At 42.3% G+C, this 23,456-nt stretch overlaps 1 protein-coding gene and 1 long non-coding RNA gene across 2 annotated transcripts; one reads left to right on the top strand and one right to left on the bottom strand.

Moving 5' to 3' along the window:
- Window positions 1-1,830: 1,830 nt before the first annotated feature.
- Window positions 1,831-23,216, bottom strand: LOC112994293 (uncharacterized). Its single transcript, XR_003261918.2, has 5 exons — window positions 22,949-23,216; window positions 20,822-20,934; window positions 20,566-20,628; window positions 19,774-19,956; window positions 1,831-1,865 (listed from the first exon to the last, which is right to left on the bottom strand). It is a non-coding gene; the product is annotated as an uncharacterized LOC112994293 (long non-coding RNA).
- Window positions 4,302-15,837, top strand: NMUR2 (neuromedin U receptor 2). Its single transcript, XM_026118556.2, has 4 exons — window positions 4,302-5,018; window positions 10,260-10,344; window positions 11,850-11,975; window positions 13,396-15,837. Exons 1-4 carry the CDS (start codon window positions 4,302-4,304, stop codon window positions 13,653-13,655), a joined length of 1,188 nt encoding a protein of 395 aa, XP_025974341.1. The 3' UTR covers window positions 13,656-15,837.
- Window positions 23,217-23,456: the final 240 nt, after the last annotated feature.

Below are 23,456 nucleotides of genomic sequence, written 5' to 3'. Positions count from 1 at the left end.
GAGCTGTGGGACTCCACAGGCAGCTCCTAAGAGGTCCATGGGGTGCTCAGGAAAGCGAGTTCCAACAGGCAGGATAGCAGACCCCACTGACAGCATTTCTAAAAGCTTTTGCACCTGCCTTGGGCACCCACAAATTGGAAAAGGGGTGAAACTACTGAAATAACAGAATCTGATGGTTGCAAGTGGAAATTAAGTGCTAGCTTTGTAATTGCTGAAAATAAATAATTAATGGAGCTGTTTGCCAAAGGTTATGGTAAACCCTGTACCTCTTGAAGCCCTTCCACTGAAGTAGAATGTCTTTCTAATGGAGCATGTACAGTGGGCAATATAGCATCTTTCTGGCAAACCCTGATCTTTAGCCTATGCAGGGCTGCCCAGGGATGTCAGCAGAGGTCCTGGATGCCAAACAGACATGTCAGTGCAGCACTGTGTATCAGCTAATCAGCCGAATTAATTAGACTGGCACAGCATGGCATTAACACAGCTGTACTGCTTCCACTTCCATAGCTGGAGCATATGAAGCTAGATGATAAATTTCTTTGTCTCTCCATATAAATATCAAAAAAAAATTGTTTTCCTTGGATGAAATTCTACAGTCTGAGATGAGCAAGCATTCAGATTAGACCATTATAATGGCCCATATTTCTTAAAACTTCTTCCCTCTGTAAGCATGACCTACAGAGGATTTATCCATTTGCTATACTCTGGGTTACCTCCACTGTTCTCTGGCTCTTTTGATGAATGTGTCCAATTTTCCCTAAGATGTAAAATTGCTCACCGTTTACTAACCTAATAGTCGGTAATGGGTGCTCCCACAAGGGCTTTGGGAAACATGCAGGCACTTGAATTTACCTCTTCTTAAATGTGCATTCTGCTGCCCTTTATGGACCAGAGCAATGTGCTGTAGCGCTGTTACGTCAGCTAAGGAAGAGACTCCACAATGTAAATGTGGCAAGAGAAATAGCACAAGCATCTCAAGGGCACATTTAGCGCTGAAGAAGAAAATGCCACATTGTGACTAGTAGGGGGACTTACAGTGCAGAAACATTTCATCTAGGTTAATGCTGCCGAGTGTATTATTCAGCATTAAACTGCACACCTCTAAGGCTGGCATGCAGCACACCGTCTTCCTTCCAGTGAAAAACAGAAAGCACTGATGGTGTGCTTTATAATGGAAAATACCAAGTGTTTTAGGAATACTTTCAAAAGCAAAATATGTTTCTATTTTCCATCTCACTTGTAAAAATAAATTGCTTCCAATTACGGGCATGCCAGAGTTAGCCTTTGGTTGCTGGATGTGCCATCCTATCCTTATTGGGACAGTTAGTATAGAGAACACTGAAGAAAATTCAAAGAAATAAACTGAATTATATTTTCCACTGTCCTGGCCTTTCTTGTCCCTTCTGTCTGTCACTTAATCATGGTCATAGTGACACAATTCCAGGAGTGCTCTGTTAGACAAATAAATCTGTTTTCCTCCTGTAGTCCCACTCAAAGCTCATCAGCACTGGAGCACAGTAGGATTAGAAAGAATTGACAAGAGAGAACAAGTGCAAGTGGATGCTGGTGAGCTTTGCACAACCACACATTGAAGTTACCTGATGTGTTTCGACAGCCCATTGCTTTCCTCTCACAGAGATCACGACCAGCTTGGCTGCCTTGTTGGCTTTTTTAGTAAATGACTTAATCCATTTTTATTTTTTTTTATCAGTAGGATTGCATCTAAGCTGAGCAGACTTCAGGTTTCCTTTTCAATGTCTTTACAGGAGTTAATATATAAGAACAAAAGTGAAGTACAATTTGGTCATTATTTTTGAAGTGTTTACTCACCTCACTCATGATGCTGTAGAGAATGGTGGAACTTGCTAGGGAAAAAAAAGGAGAAATTGAAAGAAATGAAATATTAATGAGGTATTAAGGGCAAAAAAAAAACCCCACCGTGAACACTAAGGAGAGTTAGAGAAAGTGTTTGGTCCTGCACAAATTCTTCACAAGTGTTTGCATCCTACTGTGCTCTGAAACAGTTAATCCTGGTCCCCACAAGGCACCCCACTGATGACTCTCCTGTTCCTACCTGTAATGCCAACAGTAGTTTGCAATCAAATTCACACTCTTTTGACATTGTTAAAATGCAGTGAATCTCTTTCAGATGAAGGGATTCTTAATGAAGGGAGAAATTCACATCCTTAATGAAGGGAGAAATAGGTCAAAGGAGCACACTTGTAGCTCACCAGTCCAATAACCTTTTACTTGGCTCAACAAGATACCTCTGTGCAATGCTAAAATAAATCAGTAAAGTCTTTCTGATGGACAAGGTTTACATGTGAGGTATAGATAATTTCAGCAGATCTGAAAGTTATCACAAGAGACATGCTTCTATCTTTTCCTATAGTTCTTGTGGTATGTTCCATACCTCTAACATTTTAAATGAATGCACATTAGTAAAACAAGAAATCCTCAGAGCTCCACATGTCTGATATGCCTCAATTCAAAGCGCTTGGGCTCTGTGGGACCAGACCTTGGTTCTTTACCTATTGCTGCTATTCCTGGAGGCAGTCTGTGCCTATTACAACAGTGTCGTTCCTTAAAAGGTTATTAGACTGCAACTAAAACAGAGGAGATTAGAGAGGGAAGGAGTAAAAGAAGCAAGATCTAAGACAGCTTTAATCCTGAAGGCTAAAAAGAGGTCTTCTGTGAGACCAGGTTACTGTCTAGCTGTCTATAATGGAGTGGCTTGCACCTTCCTTGGAAATACTTGGTACTTGCTTCTGTTAGGATTTTGGAGGAGATGCTCAGCCAAGAAGCCTCTTCTTTTGTGATGGTAAAAACATGCAGTCTTTGGTTAGAAGCCAGGGAGACTCAGGCTAAAGAGTCAAACAGACAGAAGGAGGAGGTTCTTCATGCATTGATAGTAGATCCATGGCATTCCTTGCCAAAGGATGCTGGGGATGTAAAAAGTTTACATGGACTCAAGGGGGAATCGGGCAGGTACTCAAAAGAGAGAGTGAGTGAGTTACTGAGTAGCCAAGCTACATCAGGCTGACAAAAATCCCCTGAGCAGTCACTCAGCTTTTGCACTTCTACGATTCCAGACAGCTAAACTTTCTCAGTTGCCAAAGATGACATTCATGTACTTTGAAGCCTTTTTATTTTAGCAAAATTCAGTAAGGAATTAAGCATTCATAAAGAGCTAACTGATCTACTGTGACAAAGCAGTTGTCTTTGCAGGATACACTTTTTTGGATCAGAAAGTGTGTTTGCAGAATGGTTGTCAATCAGGAAGAAATAAGTTTATAAGAATCAATGGATTTTTTTTTTAAAGTGTCTGAAATGAATCCTGCAGGTACTAAATAACTCTCTGGAATAGTATGGTCTTCAAAAAGATTCTCAAAACAAAACTATCTAAGAATATGGGATCAGATTTCAGAGTTCTCAAATCTCTGATCAACCCAATTTGCTAACCCTCAATGAAAATTTCATGTACACTTTGACATAATCCTCCCTCTCAAAATAAGGGAGGGAAAAAATATCTTGCTACCAATAGTAAGTGCAATTAAAATTCTATGCTGGATTTCAGGAGAAAAAAAAAAAACATTGTTTAAAAAAGCCTATAGTTGTCTAATTCCACATGCTGAACTTCAAAAATAGGTTGGCTTTCTCCTGGTCAAATTCCGTTTCAAAGTACTTGCTGCCAGAGAAAACAGAAAGTAAAAATCAGCATAGATGTGAAAAAAAATCTTTTTCTTTCTTTTTTTTTTTTTTTTTTTTTTTTTTTTTTTTTTTTGCCTGTGGTTTATAACTAGATGTAACATCAATATAATTTTGTAAAAGCTTTTGGACTGAGGTTTTTTTTTTGTTTTTTTTTTTGTTTTTTTTTTTTTTGTCTGGCTTCCCACCCTCTGACAAATACAAGTGCCTTGCAGCTAGTCTCACATCCTATATTTTGGATTCCCAGCTCTCTAAATCCCACATTTCTGATTCAGTAAATACATCTGCTATGGGAATTGATACAAGTAGCTAGAACCTCTTTTCCTACCCTATAATCTAATGCACTTAGCTAGCCAATGAATATGTGTGAAAGGAGGGGCTTTCTGGCTAAGGGACTCCTCGCTGGGGAGCAGCTGTTACAACGGCGAAACCTTCACCGAAGCCAGGCAAACACACACATCTCTCAGTGGCTTTGTGTATTTAGGACTGGCAAGACAGCTCTCCCTGTCTCTCTGCTAAAAGTGAGCAAATTAGCACAGAGAAACTTAGAGAAGACAGGATCTCAGTTGTGAAACATTTCAACAGAACCAGTAATGGCCTGGATCAGCAATACCTCCTGGTTTAATCACCTTGCTCTACAAGAACATTTTAGGAGATATTTAAACAGTACTGAGGATTACTTAGCCTTCCTGTGTGGGCCCAAACGGAGCCATCTGTTCTTGCCCATGGCTTTGGTGTACACTCTGATCTTTGTTGTTGGCGTGGTAGGAAACTTCCTAGTTTGCCTGGTAATCATCAAGCACCGGAACATGAAGACCCCTACCAACTACTACCTCTTCAGCCTCGCTGTCTCAGACTTGCTTGTGTTGCTTTTTGGGATGCCACTGGAAGTCTACGAGATGTGGAGCAACTATCCCTTTCTGTTTGGGCCCATAGGCTGCTATTTCAAGACGGCGCTCTTTGAGACGGTGTGCTTTGCCTCCATCCTCAGCGTGACCACGGTCAGCGTGGAGAGATACGTTGCCATCCTCCATCCTTTCCGTGCCAAGCTAGAGAGCACTCGTAAGCGTGCACTAAGGACCATCATTGTGCTCTGGGTCCTCTCTGTCCTCTTTGCCCTTCCCAACACAAGCACTCATGGCATCATGTTGCAGTATTTCCCAAATGGCACCCTGGTCCCTGGCTCTGCTACCTGCACTGTAGTCAGGCCCATGTGGATCTACAATTGTATTGTCCAGTTTACTTCTTTTCTCTTCTACGTGCTGCCTATGGGGGTCATAAGTGTGCTGTACTATCTGATGGGGCTAAGAGTAAGTCCTACTCAAACCGTGCTCAGTGTTTCCCTAGCTCATTCTTGTGTGTTTGTGTGTGTGTGTGTGTATGTGCGTGCACATGCGTGTATGTGTCCATATGTCTTTTAACTGATTTAATCTTTTTCTTGCTCACCTGTCTTCCCAAAAAACAAATTCAAATCAAACCTCTGAAAGTAGTGGATTAAACTCATTCATTGGTGTAATCCCATTCTAAAATGAATGTAGCTATGTTGGGGAGTTCTTTACTCAATGCTTTTTTTAATTGCCATCACTGCTGCTGACATTTCAATGTTACTTTAACATCCAAGTCTATGTATTGATTACAGCCTCACAGAGATTTGTACCTTCTCAGTAGCGACTAGAAGGAAATAGACCAAAAGGAAAATGTGAAAAGAATGAAAAGGAGTAAGGTAGTGATTGAATCTTGTGTATTATTTGTTCTCACTCTTCTTGTGACTGTAGAATTTCCATTTCATTCATTTGCCTCCTTCCCTGAAGAGTGTGATAATATTCAGCTGTTAAAACTCACAAAGCTGTCACAAACTGAAATCCTGCCTTATTGCTGCAGCTAGCGATTTCAGCAATCATTTCTTTTGTATAAGTATGGCACAATTTCAACATAGATTAGGGATACCGTGGAGTTCCTGTGCATGCTCTCTTCAGAAAGTGGACTAGTTTCACAAAGTGTCATCATTTAAATACAGGGATAAAACAAACACTATAATAGTATTATAAAGCTATGCAGCATGACACTGAAATGCTCTGCTAATCATAGTGAGTTGCTGATTTGTTCCTTTTCTTACATATATTTGGAAAACATAAATCCTAAGCTCACTATTCTAAATATAACTTTGCATTTAGAAAGCTGTGTCTGATCATGTAGCAAGGAAGGGATGCAATATACCTTCAGAGACAGATAAATTTACCAAACCTGTGCTAGTGTGTATATTATTTTGTGGTACTGGCTGGTATTTAGTGTTATCTGAAGCTATACAGAAGCAATTTTTCCATACCCAGGAAAAGCCACGAGGATTAATTGCCAGAAATCTTAGCACAGACAGAGCTTTGAAGAATGAATGGGTTAAATTCTTGTGAAGCTATAGTTCAGTGGCAGTTGTGGGTTTTTGCATAGTTTCACTGAAAATTTTGAAAAATAAGACCAGAAGGGAGGGGAAAGTGCTGAAAATAGTTGGTGTTAAAAAACAAAAAGAAAGCCCAAAACTAGTAAAGAGAAGCGTTGAAGACTGCAACAGCTTCTGTTTGTGGCAACAGATATTCCTAATCCCCATTCTCAAAGAGAAATCGGGTCCCAACTGACGGCTGCTCCTTACAGTTTTCTATATAGTCACAGATTTGTTCAAGTCTTCTATCCTAAGGGCTGAAATGTATCTTTGTTTATGCATCTGCTTTTCTTTCTGTCCATCTCAGACTTCCAAATTTTAAACTACACCTGTCCTTGGTATATATCTCCTTTGTGCTCCAAGTTGCACTAGGCAAGATGATAGTTTCATTTTTCAATTGAAATGATAGGTGAATGGTGTGTATATACCATTCCAAGAAGACACATTTTATCTAATCAAAGCTGATGAAATCTCTGAAGCTTTAGCTACCTAGAGTCTCCTAAATGCCATATATGGCTCCTGGGTTGTAGTGGAAAAGTGCAGAATTGATCTGAAGATAATACAACAGCTCAAATTCAGCAGAGACACAATCTTTCCATTCCAGTAATCCAAGCTTTGGACAAATGGCACTTTCTGACTGTAGTTTCTCCCTTAAGCTTTGCCCAGTGGACAGGAGAGCCTCAGGATGCAATACAAAAGGGAATATGTGTGACATGTTAAGCCACTATGAGAAGTCAGCAAATATGGATCATATAGTTGCTGACTTCATTTTTAATTGTATTTCTTGTAAGAAGAAAAAAAAAGGTATTTGTCTTCTTCACTGGGAAATTCCTGGCCAGCTGAGCCTTGAAGCCGATTATCTCATCATCAGTTACCTCATCATCTACTTGGGTTTAATTTTAAGGCCTGATATTTTAATACTACAAAGCTATGGGGAACAGATAGTTCCAACATTAGTATCAGGATACTGATGATTACACCGCAGACTCATTAGATTTGATCTTTGAAGCTTCTGACTCTTTCCAGGGGACCTCATCACAGGAACCTTCAGGACCGATCCCTAAATTAGTCAGAGGTGCTCTCTCTTCTTACAAACCCAGTTCAGCCACAAAGCTACTGGTCGCAAGCTGTAGCCAAAAAGTTGAGGAGGAAGAGGCAGGGGCAAAAGTGAGAACATAGGGAAATGGCTGCTTGTGGAAGCTAAACCCTACAGCACTGATAGAGGTGGAGTGGCATTACTTGGGAAGAGAAGTCTGTGCTGCAGCAGGATTCCGTGCAGGGTCCCTGTCCCATCTCTCAAACTGATCTCTAGAAGGACACAAGGATAGGTGGCTGCCACTGACTGGCTGAAAGTTATTCTAGTTATCTAGGATTTTTGACCACCAATGGAGAGAGTGTTATTTAGCCCACCTACTTAGGACATCTGTGAAGGATATCTAGATGATCCAGTGTGACTAGACTGACCACACCTACGTGAGCTTATTCAAGAGACCTCTTAAGAGACCAACATTTATTTTAGTGTCAGCTCCCTGCAGTAACACACTGGACACACTGGTAATTTTTGATTTCAATTGTCTTTGAGTTAAGCTGACTTCTATTTGCCAATGAATAGCTGGTGCAGATCTTCTCATCACAATTTGTTTTGCCCCCAAAATGCCCAGCTGCTCAAACAGACTCATTTGTGGACAATGACTGCTTTTGGATAATTTCCACAGAGCCCAGTGTACTTCTGGAGGGGTTCTGTCTCCTTTTCGCTGCGGTTGTTCTGCAAACTTTATTCCCACTAATACATTTTCCTTTGCAACAGGGGTGAGCAAGAGTACACCCAGGTGATCACTGGTGTTCAGCAGCCTGGTGGCAGCTCATTCAGCCAAATCACAAATATGCAGGATCACATGCCCTGGCACAAGCCATGTGGCTTTTAAACACCCAATTCTTCATCAGCTGGCATGAATGTTTGATCACTACTTGTGTCAGACAGGCCAGGGAGCTTAAGAGAAACATCTCTCTTGCTTTTTTTCACTCCTGCTGAGTGACCTCTCTAGGTTTGCCTGGGGTAGGTGAGGCCCTAATTTCACTCTGCCTTTTGATTTCTAGGATAAAATACTGCAGTTAATAAAGATGCAGGGCAAAAAGTCCAATTTTCAGCTTCTTGCTCCAGATACTTTTAATTCTCCTGCAGGGAATGGGTAACATTCCTCTCCAGGCAGCTCTACATAATCTCACAAACAGCCCAGCATATCCACAGTGATGTTAAAGTAACCATCAGCCTGGCTAGAGGTCTCCCTCTGTCAAGCCATTGATATGAACTCAAGCTACAACCTTTGCCATGGTCTCATTTCTTCTTTTCCCCCCCTGCTTTCTCATAAGTCATTATTTTATTAAATTGCAATTGCCAAGTTATTCTTAATAGTTATCCCTCCATGTATTATCACTTGAGCCTAAAGAGGAGCCTTATAGCATCATCAAAACAACAGGGGGAAGGTGAAAAATAAAGCTACATGTCTCTCCGGTTTATTATAGTATCAGAGCACTGTATTCTCTGTGGCTTTGGAGTATTCCTGGGATAAATGTTGAGACTGAAAACCACTGAAGGAAAACTAGGGCTTTTAGTTAATCTGAACAGACATTTATCACTAGATGCTCTACAAATCAGCTGAGCCTGTTCCTTAAGCAATGTAGTTATGACTAAAAATGACAAAGGGAATAATGACAGAATGAATGAAATGGGAAGCTAAATTGTCCTATAATTGAATATAATTCAATTTAAATATACTTCCCCTTTATGGGTTTCATGTATAAATAAGGCACTGAAAGAAGTCTCTTTGATCGAAGTAATAACATCCTTGAAGAAAAAAGTAGTTAGTCAAAAATCATGAAACAAAACCACAGTGTAAAAAGAGAAAGAAAATGGCACAAATAGCATGATTTCATAAGTTTCTTACTAGTTTAGACTGTTTTTTATCTTCCCCTTCAGCCAATATCTTTTCCCCTGCAATTAAAAGTTATGTTTCTAGTTTCTCGCTGTTGAAAAAAGCATCACTCCAGAGTTCTTGGCTAATCAGCATTTCCCACTTCAAGAAGCTGCATCCAATTACACACCCTCCATAGATGATTCCTGTTATAATCAAAGCAAAAAAAGTGTTTTTTGCCCTGATTATCCAAATGTCACCAAAGCACCAGAACTCTTGCCTTAAGCAAATTGGGGAAACATTTCAGGAAGGATCAGATTTTTATTATTTAGGTCCATTCCTAGAAATCTAGAAAAAACTGCTGGGGGAAAAAAAATGTTGTACTTGATCTGTACGTGGCTGAATCTGTGAGTATCGTGCATGCTGGTTCTCTGCAGAATGGAATATTTAGGTTTGGTTTATCAGATGAATCAAATATCAATTAGACCAAACACTTAGGGCATGAAACAAGCTCCCTTCAAATCTATAGGAATTTTTCCAGTGATTACAGCTGCCTTTCAGGGAGGCCTATCTGGGTATTTTTGGATCATTGGTTTGTGCTTAATTGTGGGGAAGCCTTTTAGGAAAATAAACAAACAAACAATATTTTGCTAGAAGACAAAATAGTGTTGAAACTAAACACAAACTGCAGGCCAAATATTGACTCATTGAGAAGGAAGGAATAGGGAATTGAAATATAAATTTGTTGTTAACATGCAGTCTAAGGTGCATAAAATCAGCAGCTTGTTTCCAACCTAGAGCTTCACTGTTTCTCTGGACTAGAACTGAAATTTAGGTAAACATTTTTTTCAATGAATTCTGAGTTTCCCCAAATTTTGACTTCTCAAACTTAAACTACAGCTATCATAATTCGCAAAGCCTATTCTCAACATCGGTAGGAGGAAACTAAATCCTTTCACCACGTTGTAATTCAATACCATCTCTAGTTCAGAGAAGTGGCCTTCATATCCTAAATATTCTTGGTTTGAAATCTTTATTAACAAAACACAAGCCAGACATAATGCTCAGGGACAAAATGTCTGGCTGACCATTAGCCCAGTGCAAATGATCTTTTTTGCAGTGGTTTTATCGCTGCCTGTTAGGCCATATGTGTAGTGGGGAGGTCATCTCCTGTCTAAGCTCTCCTGTTTCCCTCCTTCTGCCAGTTGAAAGGGGACAAATCTTTGGAAGTGGAGGAAATGGCTGTGAATGTTCAGAGACCATCCAGAAAATCAGTCACCAAAATGTTATGTAAGTAGTGGGGGCCTTCTGTATTTTATTGACCATGGACAAGAAGCTGCATGTACATCTCAGACAAGAGAGGAAAGTATGTAAAATCTGTTTGGAGTTAATTCCTAAATTTGAAGCACTCGGTGAACGGGTCCTGAAGGCTACCAAGCAACTCTAAGGGATCCGGGAGTCATGGATAGCTTCCTTTCGGGGGGCGTGTGTGTGTGGGGGGCGAGCTTATTGCTGTTTTAGCTGGAGTCTTACAGACCAGGGGAGCAAAACACGGAGGCTAAGAATCAAAAGGGCCATTTTACCCCTCCAGTGTAGAGCCTGGGCAAACCTAAGTGGCAGGTGCTTGGATGGCAACTCTCTGTTATGTCCCTCAGTCCACACCTGGCTTTTGCAGCCCTGTAGGGTGAAGCCTTCTATCTCGGAGTATGAACACTCTGTCTTGCACATTTCTTACAGAAGGATGTACATCTGTTTTCTCATTAAACAAATAATTAATGAGATGTCTATGGCTCTGTCCCAACTGCAGAGAGCATACATTTCATAGGCCTGTAACGTGTCCCACCGCAGGCTGCGATCATGTCTCATACAGGTCCTGCCAAGCAGTGTTCATCACCTGCCGCTGACTTCACTGCCCAGACCTTCTCAAGAAAAGGTAGAGACATAGGCAGATTTGCACAATATACAACACCCTGGAGAATTTGTGCTTCAACCACCCTGAAAGCACTCACATTGCTTCATAATTTAGGGCTGCCTTTAAGGCAAAGATCACCTTGCTACTGGGATGGTGTTTATGCAGGAAACATAAATCACCCTCAATACTTCATGCAACAGCATTCTTCTTTTAGGCAGCTTAAGTCACCTCCTGAACTGGGAACCTGCACTCCAAAGTCAGGATGAATTTCTGTCCCCAGTGAATGTGACCACAGATGTTAACAGGACGCAGCTCTGAAATGGGTTTGCAAGAGCCTTCACCAGAGTCGTCACAGGCCACATTGTGCATGGAGGCAAACTTTTTCATGCTGAGTAGTGCATCCAGCCAGACTCAGCATCTGAGGATGGCTCCCACGGGCTGATCCTGTGCCATGTGATGTACAAACAGTGTGCAGATGACATAAATCCTATGGCACAAACTTTGCTTTCTCTGCATGACAGACTCACAGTCCAAGTGGTCACTGTGTACCAGACACCGTGAATAAATCCTCATGTTTCACTGGCAGTTTACTAGGTTCTGTACAAGCTACATTACCTGGCTGTTGCCTGCTCCATCCAAAGCTCATAGTGTGCCCATGTATTGATTTATCAAATACAGAGATCAGTGGAAATTTTAGCCGGAAATATGTTTTTCAATTAGCACTGCAGAGATGCAGAAGGGATGGCACAGGTTTTGAAACAGTGAATAAAATTGTATCTCTAGTCTTTCATCTGTCTTTCTGAGCCATCTCTGCTCAGTGCAAGCTAACGAGCCATATCATTCCATAACTGACTGTTTTTCTTCTCCCCTTTCTCCATGCTAGTTGTCCTCGTGATGGTTTTTGCTATTTGCTGGGCTCCGTTCCATATAGATCGACTCTTCTTCAGCTTTGTTGTGGAATGGACTGAGCCTCTGGCTAATATATTCAACTTAATCCATGTGGTATCAGGTAAAACTTTCTTCTTCCACTTCCTTGGGGGCTGGAAAAACAGTATTTGTGAGCTGCTTACCTGAATATTTAGTCATTTTAATTTTAGCTGACCACAGATTATATAGATAAATTGAAGGCCAAGCACTGTTTCATGATTATATTCCTTAGAATTTTCCACTAGCCATCATTTAATTTTTTTTTTCCAAAATACACAACAGGTTGTTTATAGAGTTCAAAGAATCCCAGCTGTGGGAATGTCTTTTCTCCAATGTGATTGACACAAAATGTCAACAGATAGCAATGGATAACATCCCTTGAGCTGTGTGCCACACAGTCCCCCAGTTACCATCCATCCTACTGGGCTTCCTGCCCAGTGTTGCTATGTATATTGTTAAAAAAGCAAATAGAGTGGAGCTGGAAAACACTAGTTGCACCATCCATTCAGGTAGCATCTATTAGCCACATGGAAAAATGCAAGAGGTGAAAGACCTGCTCTCTAGGAGACTGCTCAGTGGAAGTAGCTGGAGAAAAACAGACATTACATTACTTGCAGCATCCACTAGCACTGGAGTATGTTCCTGGGGCATGCCTGGAAAAGCTTCTTACGGTTTGGTAGCCAGTGACAAGAACTGTGCCTTAAATAAAAATTACATTCAAGTTCCTGCAATTTTCACTCTGGGTATGTTGTCCAATATAGTTGTTTGGATAGTCACAAGAATGAAAAAAAAGGGATATCACACATCATTACCAGCTGCTTCACAAATGAATGCTGCTGCCATTCAAGTGCTTTTAATGAATACGCAGCAGCAGGTGTTGTCTTCTAGTGGGTTTCTCAGACAAACAGGGAACCTTACCAAAATAGCAAGCCTTATATATTGCCCAGAACTGAATTATACAACCAAATGTTTATGCTATTGCCAACCATAAAATGAAGGCTTTCTCAAGGAGGAATCTTATTTTTAGGTTGCCATGGGAAAACACTAAATGCAGCTCTGACAGAGCCAAATAATCTTGTGCATTTGTGCTGGTGTGTTGTAACAAATTAGCACTCCTTGGCTGGAAGTTATAATCTAACAGCTCTGACGTGAAGCGCACCAGCCTTTCAAATCAGTCCTGTGGGGACCAGGGTTTGGCTGGAGGCTGGTCAGTAGAGCTCAGCAGACAGCTAGTTTCTGAACAGCTGGTAATGATGGCTCCATTTAATACTCTCTATCACTCTCCTTTCCCTGGGTGCTGCAGTGTCTTGTATTGGCAAGAGATCCCTCTACCTCTACCTGCACAGTTGCAGGCAGAGATGCAGTGGTCTCTGCCTCCATCCTTGCACCCAAACATGGTGAAGCAGTACTGACAATGAAGAGAATTTTCGTCTCTGAGATCATTCCACGCACAAATGAGGTCTCTCTCCCTCCCTCTCCCTGCCCCACTCTTGCTCTCCTAGGTGTTTTCTTCTACCTGAGCTCTGCTGTGAACCCCATCATTTACAATCTGTTGTCCCAGCGCTTCAGGATGGCTTTCCTCAGTGTGATCTCTCCTCGGTGCAAGCACTGGACCCCTAAACATCCCGCTAGCAAGATTCCCACCCAGCAGAGTATCTTCATGGCTGAGGACCACAATCTGGCAGACTCTGCTGAAGACACAAGCCTCCCTGGCACCTACAGGACCTCTGTCAGCAGTTCTCAGCTCTCCACTGGCCTGTGACCTTCCATGTTGCCATCCAGGTGGCAGAGAAGTGAAGGAAAATAACTTTACGAAACAAAGAGACACTCTTAAAAGATCGATTTCAGCAAGAAGAGCTCACAAACTGCATCTTGTCTGGTTGAATGAATGACAAGACTGTAATTAGCAGGTGATTGACAGTCATTGTATTACTCTCAAGCTAATAGGAGGGCTGGAAATCTCAGTTTGCTGACTGTAATCTCTTCCAGTGAAGAGCTTCTTTACGCAAATGGCAGAAATACTCCCAATGTTACCAGCACACAAGAGAGACACTGCTTATCCAGTCTTACTGAATAACTTTTTATGCACCAGCCTAAACATCAGATTTTACTCAGCTTGACACGGGGCAGCTTTCTGCACAAGCCCTGAATGCCCACCTCTGGCTTTATGCAAGCTAGCGCCGCTTCTCTCTCCCATGGCTATTGCAAGGCCCCTTTGGCAATATGAGCAAGCAGACATGAATGAGATGAGCTCTGAGCTGGGCTGAAAACATCTGACACCAGCACCAGCAATAGCTAATACCAACCCACTGGTGAGTTATTTTTTAGAAGTCTGAAAGTCACTACCACATGTCCTCATACTATGCTGACAATATCCACGCAGTGCTGAAACGGCACGTGCATACCACAAACTCATCTACATTACCTCAGAAACAACCATTATTGGGGACTGAGTATGTCCCTAGTGTGACTCATTTGCCTGAAAAGGAGCTAGAGTGGGATATCTGCTGAGGGCAGATACCCAGATGGGATAAGGTTTTTTCCACAGGGGAAAGGTCTGTACCTCCTGGGAGAACACAGGTCTGAAGACACAAGGCATTTCCATCCGTGTGAATCATTGCCTCCTTGCAATCAGCTCATTTCCCACACTGCTACTTTGTCCTGTGCGTTGGACAGTTGTATCAGTGTCCGTACGTCTGAGCTGAATCTGACCATACACAAATGGGCTGCGGTAGGTCCCTGCTAGGCCCCACGTCCTGCAATTTCCAACAGGTTCCTATCAGTGCTTGAGCTTCAGTTTCTCATGTATTGCCTCTGCTGGTGAATCCTTGTGGTTATGCTTCAGCAAAATTCACACCTGCTCACACCAGGTGGATTAGAGGTCAGAGATTTACATGGGGCTAGCAACCACCAGGAAACAGCTTGGAAAGCATTCACAACACACACAAAACACAAATGCCTGCAGGATCAGAGAAGCTGATACAAAGGCAATAAAAATTGAGAGTTTTGCAATGATTTTTGCCTCTAATGAGTTCAGGTTTTGCCTCTAAGCACAATGTAAGATCTGGGAAACTCTCCTGGGCCCCAGTTATGCACACAGATCCTGAAGACAGCACACTTCAATCCACACTCACATCTTGAGCTCCACTGACTGCAGGGTCAGGACCCTGCAGAGTTTTGTAAAGGGAGACCAAGGTTAATCCTTTACATGACAGCGAATTTTTGTAAACTTCTGTGTCTTAAGTCTCAAAGCACATTTGCTGCATTTCAGAGAGATGCATCCCTTGTGCATCACTATAGCAGGCTGGGCTAAGCCACCATGCTGGGCTCAGGCTTGGCACGCACTTCCACAGAAAATCATCTGATGTGTGTTGTCAAGGGCTGGAACCTACATAGTCAGAGTACACAGAGTTATCACAGTGAATAAGGACAATAGTTTCTGAAGGATGTTAGTTTCTGAAAGATGAGAAACTGTATGCATAAAGGCTTACTCCAGTCCGTAGAACTGGGGATCCAGATGACATTTATCATCGTAGGAGGAATGGGTTATATTCTTGCTCTAATGGGCTCTTACCTTGTTTTCCAAAAGTCTCTTGTTTTGGCCTCTGTCTGATGCAGATTCCTGGACAAAGTGAGACCTGGGGTCTCATCCCAGCTGGTGACTCCTCTTTTCCTGCAGCTCAAGGTGAACTTTAGCCTATGTTTTCTGTCAGACCCATTTTACGAGCTGCAATCTTGAGAAACAAGCCATGGAAAGGGTAACAAACGTGCACTAGGCCTTGAAGAGAAAAGGCAATCCCTGCTCCCTGAAGACACAGCTGAAATACTTTGCCACCCCCAAGTGGACACTTGAGTGAGTTCAGTGGTGTTTACATCTGTACTCAGTTTTGTATTATCATTTTCTCTCTAGTAGTCATTAAAGTGCATTTTTCCTCTGGACTTCATGTGCCTGTCATGCCTCGCTACCTGCAAGCTGTTGTGGTCCCTGCTCTGCCAGCCATCGCAAGGGACCAAGCTCTGTGCTGTGACCATCGAGCTCAGGACAGCCTTAGGCAGGCATTGATTAGGTTTTCCTTGCTCATCCTGTCCCTCACTTGCAAGACCGCCAAACTGATCTCAGGGGAATTGTCTTCCTTATCCTACCTGTGCACCACTAAAAGCAAGTTGTCTCCTCTGCTATCTTAGATACCTGGTCAAAGCAGAAAGGAAATGGCATAGTCTGACATACTCATTCATACCTCATATCATAGAGATATTCCTATACAAGGTTTCACGGCTCTTAGAATGCATGTTAGCATTTAAGACCAGACACGGGCATGCGCTGGTGCACAGAGAGAGAGAGAGAGAGACGTCGATGAGTGCTGCAGCCCTATTCTCCTTCCTCCCTTCATGGAAGAATTGCAACGTTGGCCACAGAGCTTGGGGGTTTTAGATGCACCTCTGATTTGCAGATGAGCACAGAGAATTGCAGTCAAGGTTTGAATGTGAAGCTGTAGGGTGAAGATTTTGTGTGATCATAAAGAAAATGGCCCAACTTTTGTTCCCAGGGAAGACAAGGGGCTTTGTGAGGGAGGGGAAGCAGTGAGGGGCAAATGGCCAGGAATTCACCCCCAGTTTTGAACAAAATAACATGGAAAACTTTTTTTTTTATTTTAAAAGCCTTTTTTTAGCACATTAATTTGGAATCAGTTAAAAGAAATCATAACTGTAACCAAAAATTGCTGAGTTTTTTTGGCCAAACACCAAAAGCAAAATTGAAAATACTTACTCTCGCACCACATCAAGCTTTCTATGAAAATATTGTTGGGGGGGGTGTCAAAACACTATTCTGTTATAAATAAAATAAATGAAATGAAAAAATGTGGGCTGGTTTGAGGTGCAGTACATTGAATTCAGCTCCCTGAGATGACACAACTCAGTAGCCCCCTTGGTCCTGACTCCCCTCACCTGCCTCTGTAAAGCAGCTTTTCAAGTCATGCATTTGCAGGATTACACAGATGCTTTCTACAATCCAGTGCAGATGTGGAAAGTAAGTCTGCAGAATATTTATCCGCAAGAAATACTTAATATACATGAAGTTTCTCCTCCCAAGGTCAGTGCTTTAGTGTGTTATTTTTCACTCTGCTTTGGTATTTACCTGGCTGGTTTTTGGGAGCTGGCTGCAAACATGATATATTGGAAAGATGGATAGGTATGTCAGGAAAGCCCACAAAATTCTTGTACTTATATATTCAGCAGCTTTCATAGACAAGTGCTGAAAAACATTGGCAACTGGCCAAGAGAATCTCCAGTTGCAAGGACAGAGCTACTCACTTTTTCCCCCAAAGAGGTTTGGTGTGATGAAAATGTATTTATTTGAAATCAACCATGACTTCCTAGGCAGAATTGTCTATTGATTTATTTCCCTGCCTCTCTTTCCCTCTGGGGAACATGCAAGTGTGTGAGCAGAAAGCATGGAGTGCAGGGGCAATGCTCCAGCACTGTGAACAAAACATAGTTTGAAATGTACTGCAAGGGAACACTTAAAGGAAGGAAGAACTGCTTGCATTGCCGATGAATGATGCTCAGATCTAATGCCAGGTTTGGTATGGAAAAAAACATCATGACATCAAGCAGACAATTCTGTTAAGCTTATCTGAAGAGACTTTTGGAAACTACTGTGTTTTCATGTGTTTAAGCCATGGCTTATCTGTAAAGCTAAAGGTACACTTCAGCAGCAGAGCTGGTTTTATGCATCTGTATAACATGAAGATAAATACATTAGGGCCCCACTCCCTATAGCTGGTCTATCCTCCAGCAATCCTTCTGCCTCTGGTCTCTCCGCTGTGTCTCCCTCTTATTTCACATGAGTAGCTGAAGACAGAGATTACCTGGAGGTTCAGCTAGCACCAAGTGCAGGATACCTGAGGGCTTACTACCAATCCCAGTACTTTAAAAAAGATGCAGATCATGGCAGCTGTACTTTATATGCATGAAAATACAGCACTAATCCCAGTTTAGTTTGTTATATCCAATTGCTCTGTAAGACTGTTTCTTCTGGGTGGGCAGTGGGGGAGGGAGGAGGGGTAGATTATTAGAAAAATAGACAGAAAAGTAGTTGTAGCCAGGAGAAGGCCCCAAACCCAAAAGGCTTACCACTCTGCAAACACTGTTCTTCGCGGGTTGCTTTCTGGCTGTGCAACAGCCAGGTTTGCTCTCCCTCCCTGTTCTTCCAAGATCATTTGCTTCATTTAATTTGCCCTTCAGTATGACACTTGTTAGGCTTTTTCCCCATTGAGGCTTCCTGTTCTACAAACTGGCAAATCTACAGTAAATTGCTGGGCTGCAGCATTTCCATATGAAATGGAAATAGAAGTAAGGTAAAACATGGTGATAAAAATAGAACAATAATCTGGGCTTTATCTTTCTGTAATAAACTGATGAGAAATAAGGGGAAAGGAAAAAGAAACCAAAAAAAACAGAGACTCTTGTGAAGAGTTAAAGTTGGTTGAGGCTGATGTAATGATGGCAAATGTCCTTCAGAGGGCGTTGGAAGATAAAAGAGGACAAGAAATCCTGCAGAGAATTTGGGCTTTGGAGGTTTCACTGTCCAAAAAAATAAACACCTTCTGGGTTTTTAGGGTAGAGCACACACTGTTATGGCTCACGCACTAAAAGAGAGTGATCATCTTATGCATAATTAAGGACTAGTTTCCTTGAAATGGAAAAAAGCAATTTGCTATGCATAAAATAAGTATGGACCCTAATGTAAAAAGTCACTTGCAGACTCAAGAGTTGCTGATTTTCTTCCACATTTCTTTCCATTTAACATTTTGGCTAGTCAACAGCCTGTTTTAGTCACATCCCAGACACTGAGGCAGACAGCTCAGGTCATTTGCCACCAGACCTGGAAGACTGTTACTGTCTAGACTTTGTGAAACACTGAAAAGTTGCAGCTGTTTTTTTAAGGCAAATTCTCCCAAAGCCACTTAATTTTTAAAGATTGCTTTCATTTTAGGAGTATAAGAGCTGTTGAAATAATTTGCTTCCCACTGGGATAACTAATTCATGAATGAGATCTTGAGGTCTATATTGTAAAAGCCCAAATAACTTATTTTCTTGCATTCTCAGATTATATCATGCTGCAAGATGCAGAAAAATTCCTTACCAAATGAACAGACTTTCATTTGCTTTTTGGCTAGAAATGGGGTTTCCAGAAAATCCTTAGTCTCAGATGCCTACAACATGAAGAGCTCCACCAGAGGGTGTCCTCTGGATTGCCTTTATAGTCGAGGCAGGAAAATAGGCAGTGCTAAAATCAATTTATCTGACCTATTTCAGTCATCTACCTTAGGTGTTTTGCAGGTAGTTTTTATGCATTATTTTCTGTACTTGCAAAACAGCCAGGCAGCTACGTACAAGTCACCCTAAAATGCTGTGTTTTCTTTGCTTCAGAGGTTGCAGAGCAGGTGTATTTGTCAGGCCCTTTTAATTTTTTCATTCCTTTAGGACCTGAGATCCCCTCAGAAATAACTCACTAGGAAAGTCATGCTCTGAACAAGAAAAACAAGTGACTAATAAATAACTCACTGCAAAACACTGGGCTAGAAGAGAACAGCATCCCCAGGGGCTCACCTAACATTTTGTTCATCAAACCAGGGCTAGTGTCTCTGGGACACCCCAACCACACTCTCACATTTCTGCAGCTGGGAATTTCCAAAGACCTGGCTCTGCCATTTGCCAAGTGCATCCTCTCTGAAGTGGAGAGATTCCTGTTTGCAAGCTTAGTTCTGTTTTGCCTGTATCAGCACAGGATTTTTAAGTGTCAGCAGATATTCCCAGAAATTGGGGTAATCCCTTTCCATCTCATAGCATGAGATTTCTCATGAGGGCTGACTTACTTTAGGCAGCTGCCTCACTCTTGGTAAGAGGCCCTCCTTAATGCAGCCTGCAGCATGGTCCTGGGAAATACCAGTCCTAGAAACCCAGTCTTTCCAAAGCCTATAATCAGACAGCTGATGTATAGCCAAGAAATTCAACAATGTCTCAGGCAGGAGAGAAATTACACAGATGATGCTGGAAACCTGGAGGAAACCCAAACAGAAAAAAAATCAAATTAAGCTCTATCACTTGTCAGGTTGCAGCATTCTTATTTTGTCTTAAGCCTCTCTTAGGCTGTGATCTACAGATACCCTGACAAAGACAGTGCAGGGGTACTGTGACTTGTGGACGGGGCAGCAGCACAACTGAGATGTCTCCCAGGGTAGACCAATGTTCCAGAAAAAACCACTTCCAAGCTTGGGCTTGTCTTTCGTTTATTTCTATACGAGCTGGTGAGGGCAGGTAAGATACTTGGTCTGACACAGAATGTGCTAAATATCCAACTCAACGCAATGGAAAAGTTCCAAGGGAAGTCTTCTCAAGCTGCTGTTGACTGCAGTGCAGGTGAGTTGGGCAGCGCTGAGCAACTGTAGCAAAAATCTCAGAAGGGCTTCATGGTTTTGGGAAATAGAAGTGCTCCCAGCCTTTCAGTGAGGAAGGAAATAAAACACCAGCACAGGAACATGGAGATGTAGTCACTGTTTATTTAATCATGTACAGACTAGGGTTTCTGTAGTTTGTCTGGTTCTGGGGAAATATTAGAGGCCAAGAGATTTTTTAAAATATGAATAAACTTAACTAGTACCACATACCTCAGCTTCCCCAAAGCCCTGCACCACTGGCTCCTCACAGATCCTGTTAACTTCTACTTTCACCTTCAGAAAAACAGACGAAAGAAATAGCAACACTTGTAAATTTGTATTACAGTAGCACTGACAGAACCCTCCAACAGGAGGCCCAACACATACAACACACAGGGGGTAACAAGCTACCATTCATCAGCTGCTGCGCAGTAACTGCCTACCTACGTGCCCTTAGCCTGAAGCAACACAAATCAATCTGCATTACCTTGCATACAGCAAAGTTGAAAAGGCAGGTGACATCAATCCAGTCACATAGTTTTCTCGTGTCTCAGCCCCAGGATGAAGAGCTGGGTGGTGTGGTGCTCTCTGTCTCTCTGCCTACAACAAGAAATTGTCCCTAAGGTTGCCTCTGGCACAGCAGCCTACCCATTCCCAGTAAAACGACAATATCACTCCAAAAGCCAGCAATATCTGTGATACACAACTCAGTCTTAGCTCACTTCACTTTTTTTTCAGTGTCTGCTGCATTAGTAACAAGGAGCACTCATCTATGTGTTACCCCACCCTGGTCTCTTCAGGTATCATTACCCCCGCTCTCTCCCCTCCCACAGGGAACAAGTATATTGAAGAATCCTCCCCACCCACCCCCCTCTTTTCAGCCACTAAGGAATTCCACTGAGGATTAGGCTTTTCCCTGCAATTTTATTTGCCAGCTGTAGAGTTTTCACACCATATTTGTATTCCAGTCCCGATTTCAATTACCTGGCTAACCTTTTCAATTTTCACAGAGAGTGAGAATCAGAAAACAGCAGGTCCCTTATTACAGCTCACACTGGCAGGGGATGTTTCACCTCCCTTCCCTCCCCCATGTTTGCAGGAAAGCTCTGTCAAATTCAAACAAACTCATTGATCATAACTTGTCTATTTACTTATGCTTTGCTGACTGTTAAGTATTCTGGTCCCTTCTCCAGTCCTCTTTTCCATCCTCCTTTTGGCTTGAATGTGCTACTTTTCACACCATTTCTAAAAGTCAAGGAAAAACTATCTTCTCAAATCTTCACCCGGGCCCTTGACTCCAATGGGAACTCTCAACAGGGTCAAATACTGGAGAAGGTGAAAGTCTTATGCTTCAAGAGCAACTATTTGTTGCTCTTCAGTAAAAAAGACATGGCAGTATTCAGTCCTTATTTACAGGTCCCACAGCACTTCTCAGGCTCAGGGCGTCAGTTGGACTCCCTCAGACCCAGAGGCAAGGCAGAAGCAGAAATCCGCTCTGCTTATCCCAAGGGCACTGCTCTACCCACTAAACTCTACTGTCCACAGCTGTCACCTGCAAAAGAAATCACTTTCCTTTTTGCCTTTCTTTCTCAATTCCCCAAGTCATGATTCTCCCCTTTTCTCCTTCATTCTTCTGATCTCTTGATATCTTTTCTACGTCTATGCTGTCTGCCCTGTCACTCAGCTATTTAGTTCCTAAAAATGGTTTATTTGATTCTTTTGGATTTAGTAAAATGGACCCATTTCTTAGCAACCCCTCCCCCTCTTTCTTCTTCTTCCTTTGTTATTTTCAGCTCATTATCTTTGCCCATGTTCAACTTCAAATTAACTTAATTACAGACAGATTTCATATCTCTCAAAACCAGAAGGGGCGCTTGTAAAACATTCCTCCAGTAAACAGGAAATGAGGGCCTTGGCCTATGCTAAGTAGGCTCTGGGAAAGGCAGTTCAACTGTGCCTGTTCTGCTCCCTCTGGAGACCTCTCCTGATTGCTTACAGCTCCTGCCTTTCTTCTGAGCTGCTTGGAAGTCAGGCATTTCATCTATAGATGAACTCTATTCCTTCTGTAGCTTGCCAAAGTTCATCAAAACCATTAATCTCCACAACAGTCATCTTTAAGAACTGCCTGGCAAATATTTCTCTCATCCAGATGCTGAGGACACTGCAATCTTTCCACCTCCTCTTGCCATACTCAAATAGGCAAACTCATATATTCACATATTCAAAGTGCCTAATTTTGATGTCTGCACCTATTGGAATCAGCCCTGAGGTCAAATCTGAGCTAGACCTGAGTCATTTTGAGTCTGAATACTAGATGCACTCAATCCTGGACGACATCCTATTACTTGCACATTCAGTGGGTCAAAGACCTCTCTTGTTTAATACAGACCTGGTTGCCCAAAAGAGTCATACACTGATGATAGCTCTCTCCTTGAAAAACCCCAGTGAGATAACAACACACTAACTGGACTAGATCCAGGGCAGGCCCTCATACCTCATCTTCTCCTTAGCCAGTGTTAACAGGTTTCCTTAGGAAATGAGGAACAGGATTTCTCTTTACCACTCAATGGATTTCCCACCTCCCAGCAAGTAGGGCTGAATTACTGTGGCTTACCATTCACGAAAGTTCTCCACATAAACCAGCAGAGCAAGTATCTTCTTCCTTCTGCTGTAGGTTGAGTAGATATCACTCAGCCAAGAGACCAGCTCCCTAGTCCATCGAGTTTTGTCACAAGTGTCGATGATTCCTCACTGGTAGAAGCCAGATGCTGCTCTGAGAAGAATGGGGAGAAATCTTCATTCACACAGGCAGGACAGAACTGGTAGATAGCAGCAACCCACAGACTTCTGCCTCATGTTGAGGGCATATGAGTACTATGAAGTGATCTGTGAAGACAGAGAGGAGGGGGACTAAACTCACACCAGGGTCACAAAAGGCAGGGAGAGTTTTGCAGTGGTCATGGGAGGAGTTGGGAAGCTGTTGTTTTCACCATTAGAAGACGACACCTTTGATTGCTGCAAAGGGAAGGAAAGCCTGGATGATTCTTTACACATGCAGCTCCTCTTCAGACAAGCAGCCCAGCTTCTGCCCAGCTCTTTGCTGTCCTGGAAAGTGGAACCAC

This window comes from Dromaius novaehollandiae, chromosome 15 (genome assembly GCF_036370855.1).
Source record: "Dromaius novaehollandiae isolate bDroNov1 chromosome 15, bDroNov1.hap1, whole genome shotgun sequence".
In the NCBI taxonomy this organism is placed as follows: Eukaryota; Metazoa; Chordata; class Aves; order Casuariiformes; family Dromaiidae; genus Dromaius; species Dromaius novaehollandiae.
Note: the sequence above shows the minus strand (reverse complement) of the source record. Positions and strands in the feature narration are given on the sequence as shown.

Excerpts from the sequence above, each read along its gene's own strand:
- NMUR2 (XM_026118556.2), top strand. The coding sequence starts at position 4,302 with ATGGCCTGGATCAGCAATACCTCCTGGTTTAATCACCTTGCTCTACAA. Across the intron at positions 5,019-10,259 it reads ACTATCTGATGGGGCTAAGA|TTGAAAGGGGACAAATCTTT; the intron begins GTAAGTCCTACT and ends TCCTTCTGCCAG. Across the intron at positions 10,345-11,849 it reads ATCAGTCACCAAAATGTTAT|TTGTCCTCGTGATGGTTTTT; the intron begins GTAAGTAGTGGG and ends TCTCCATGCTAG.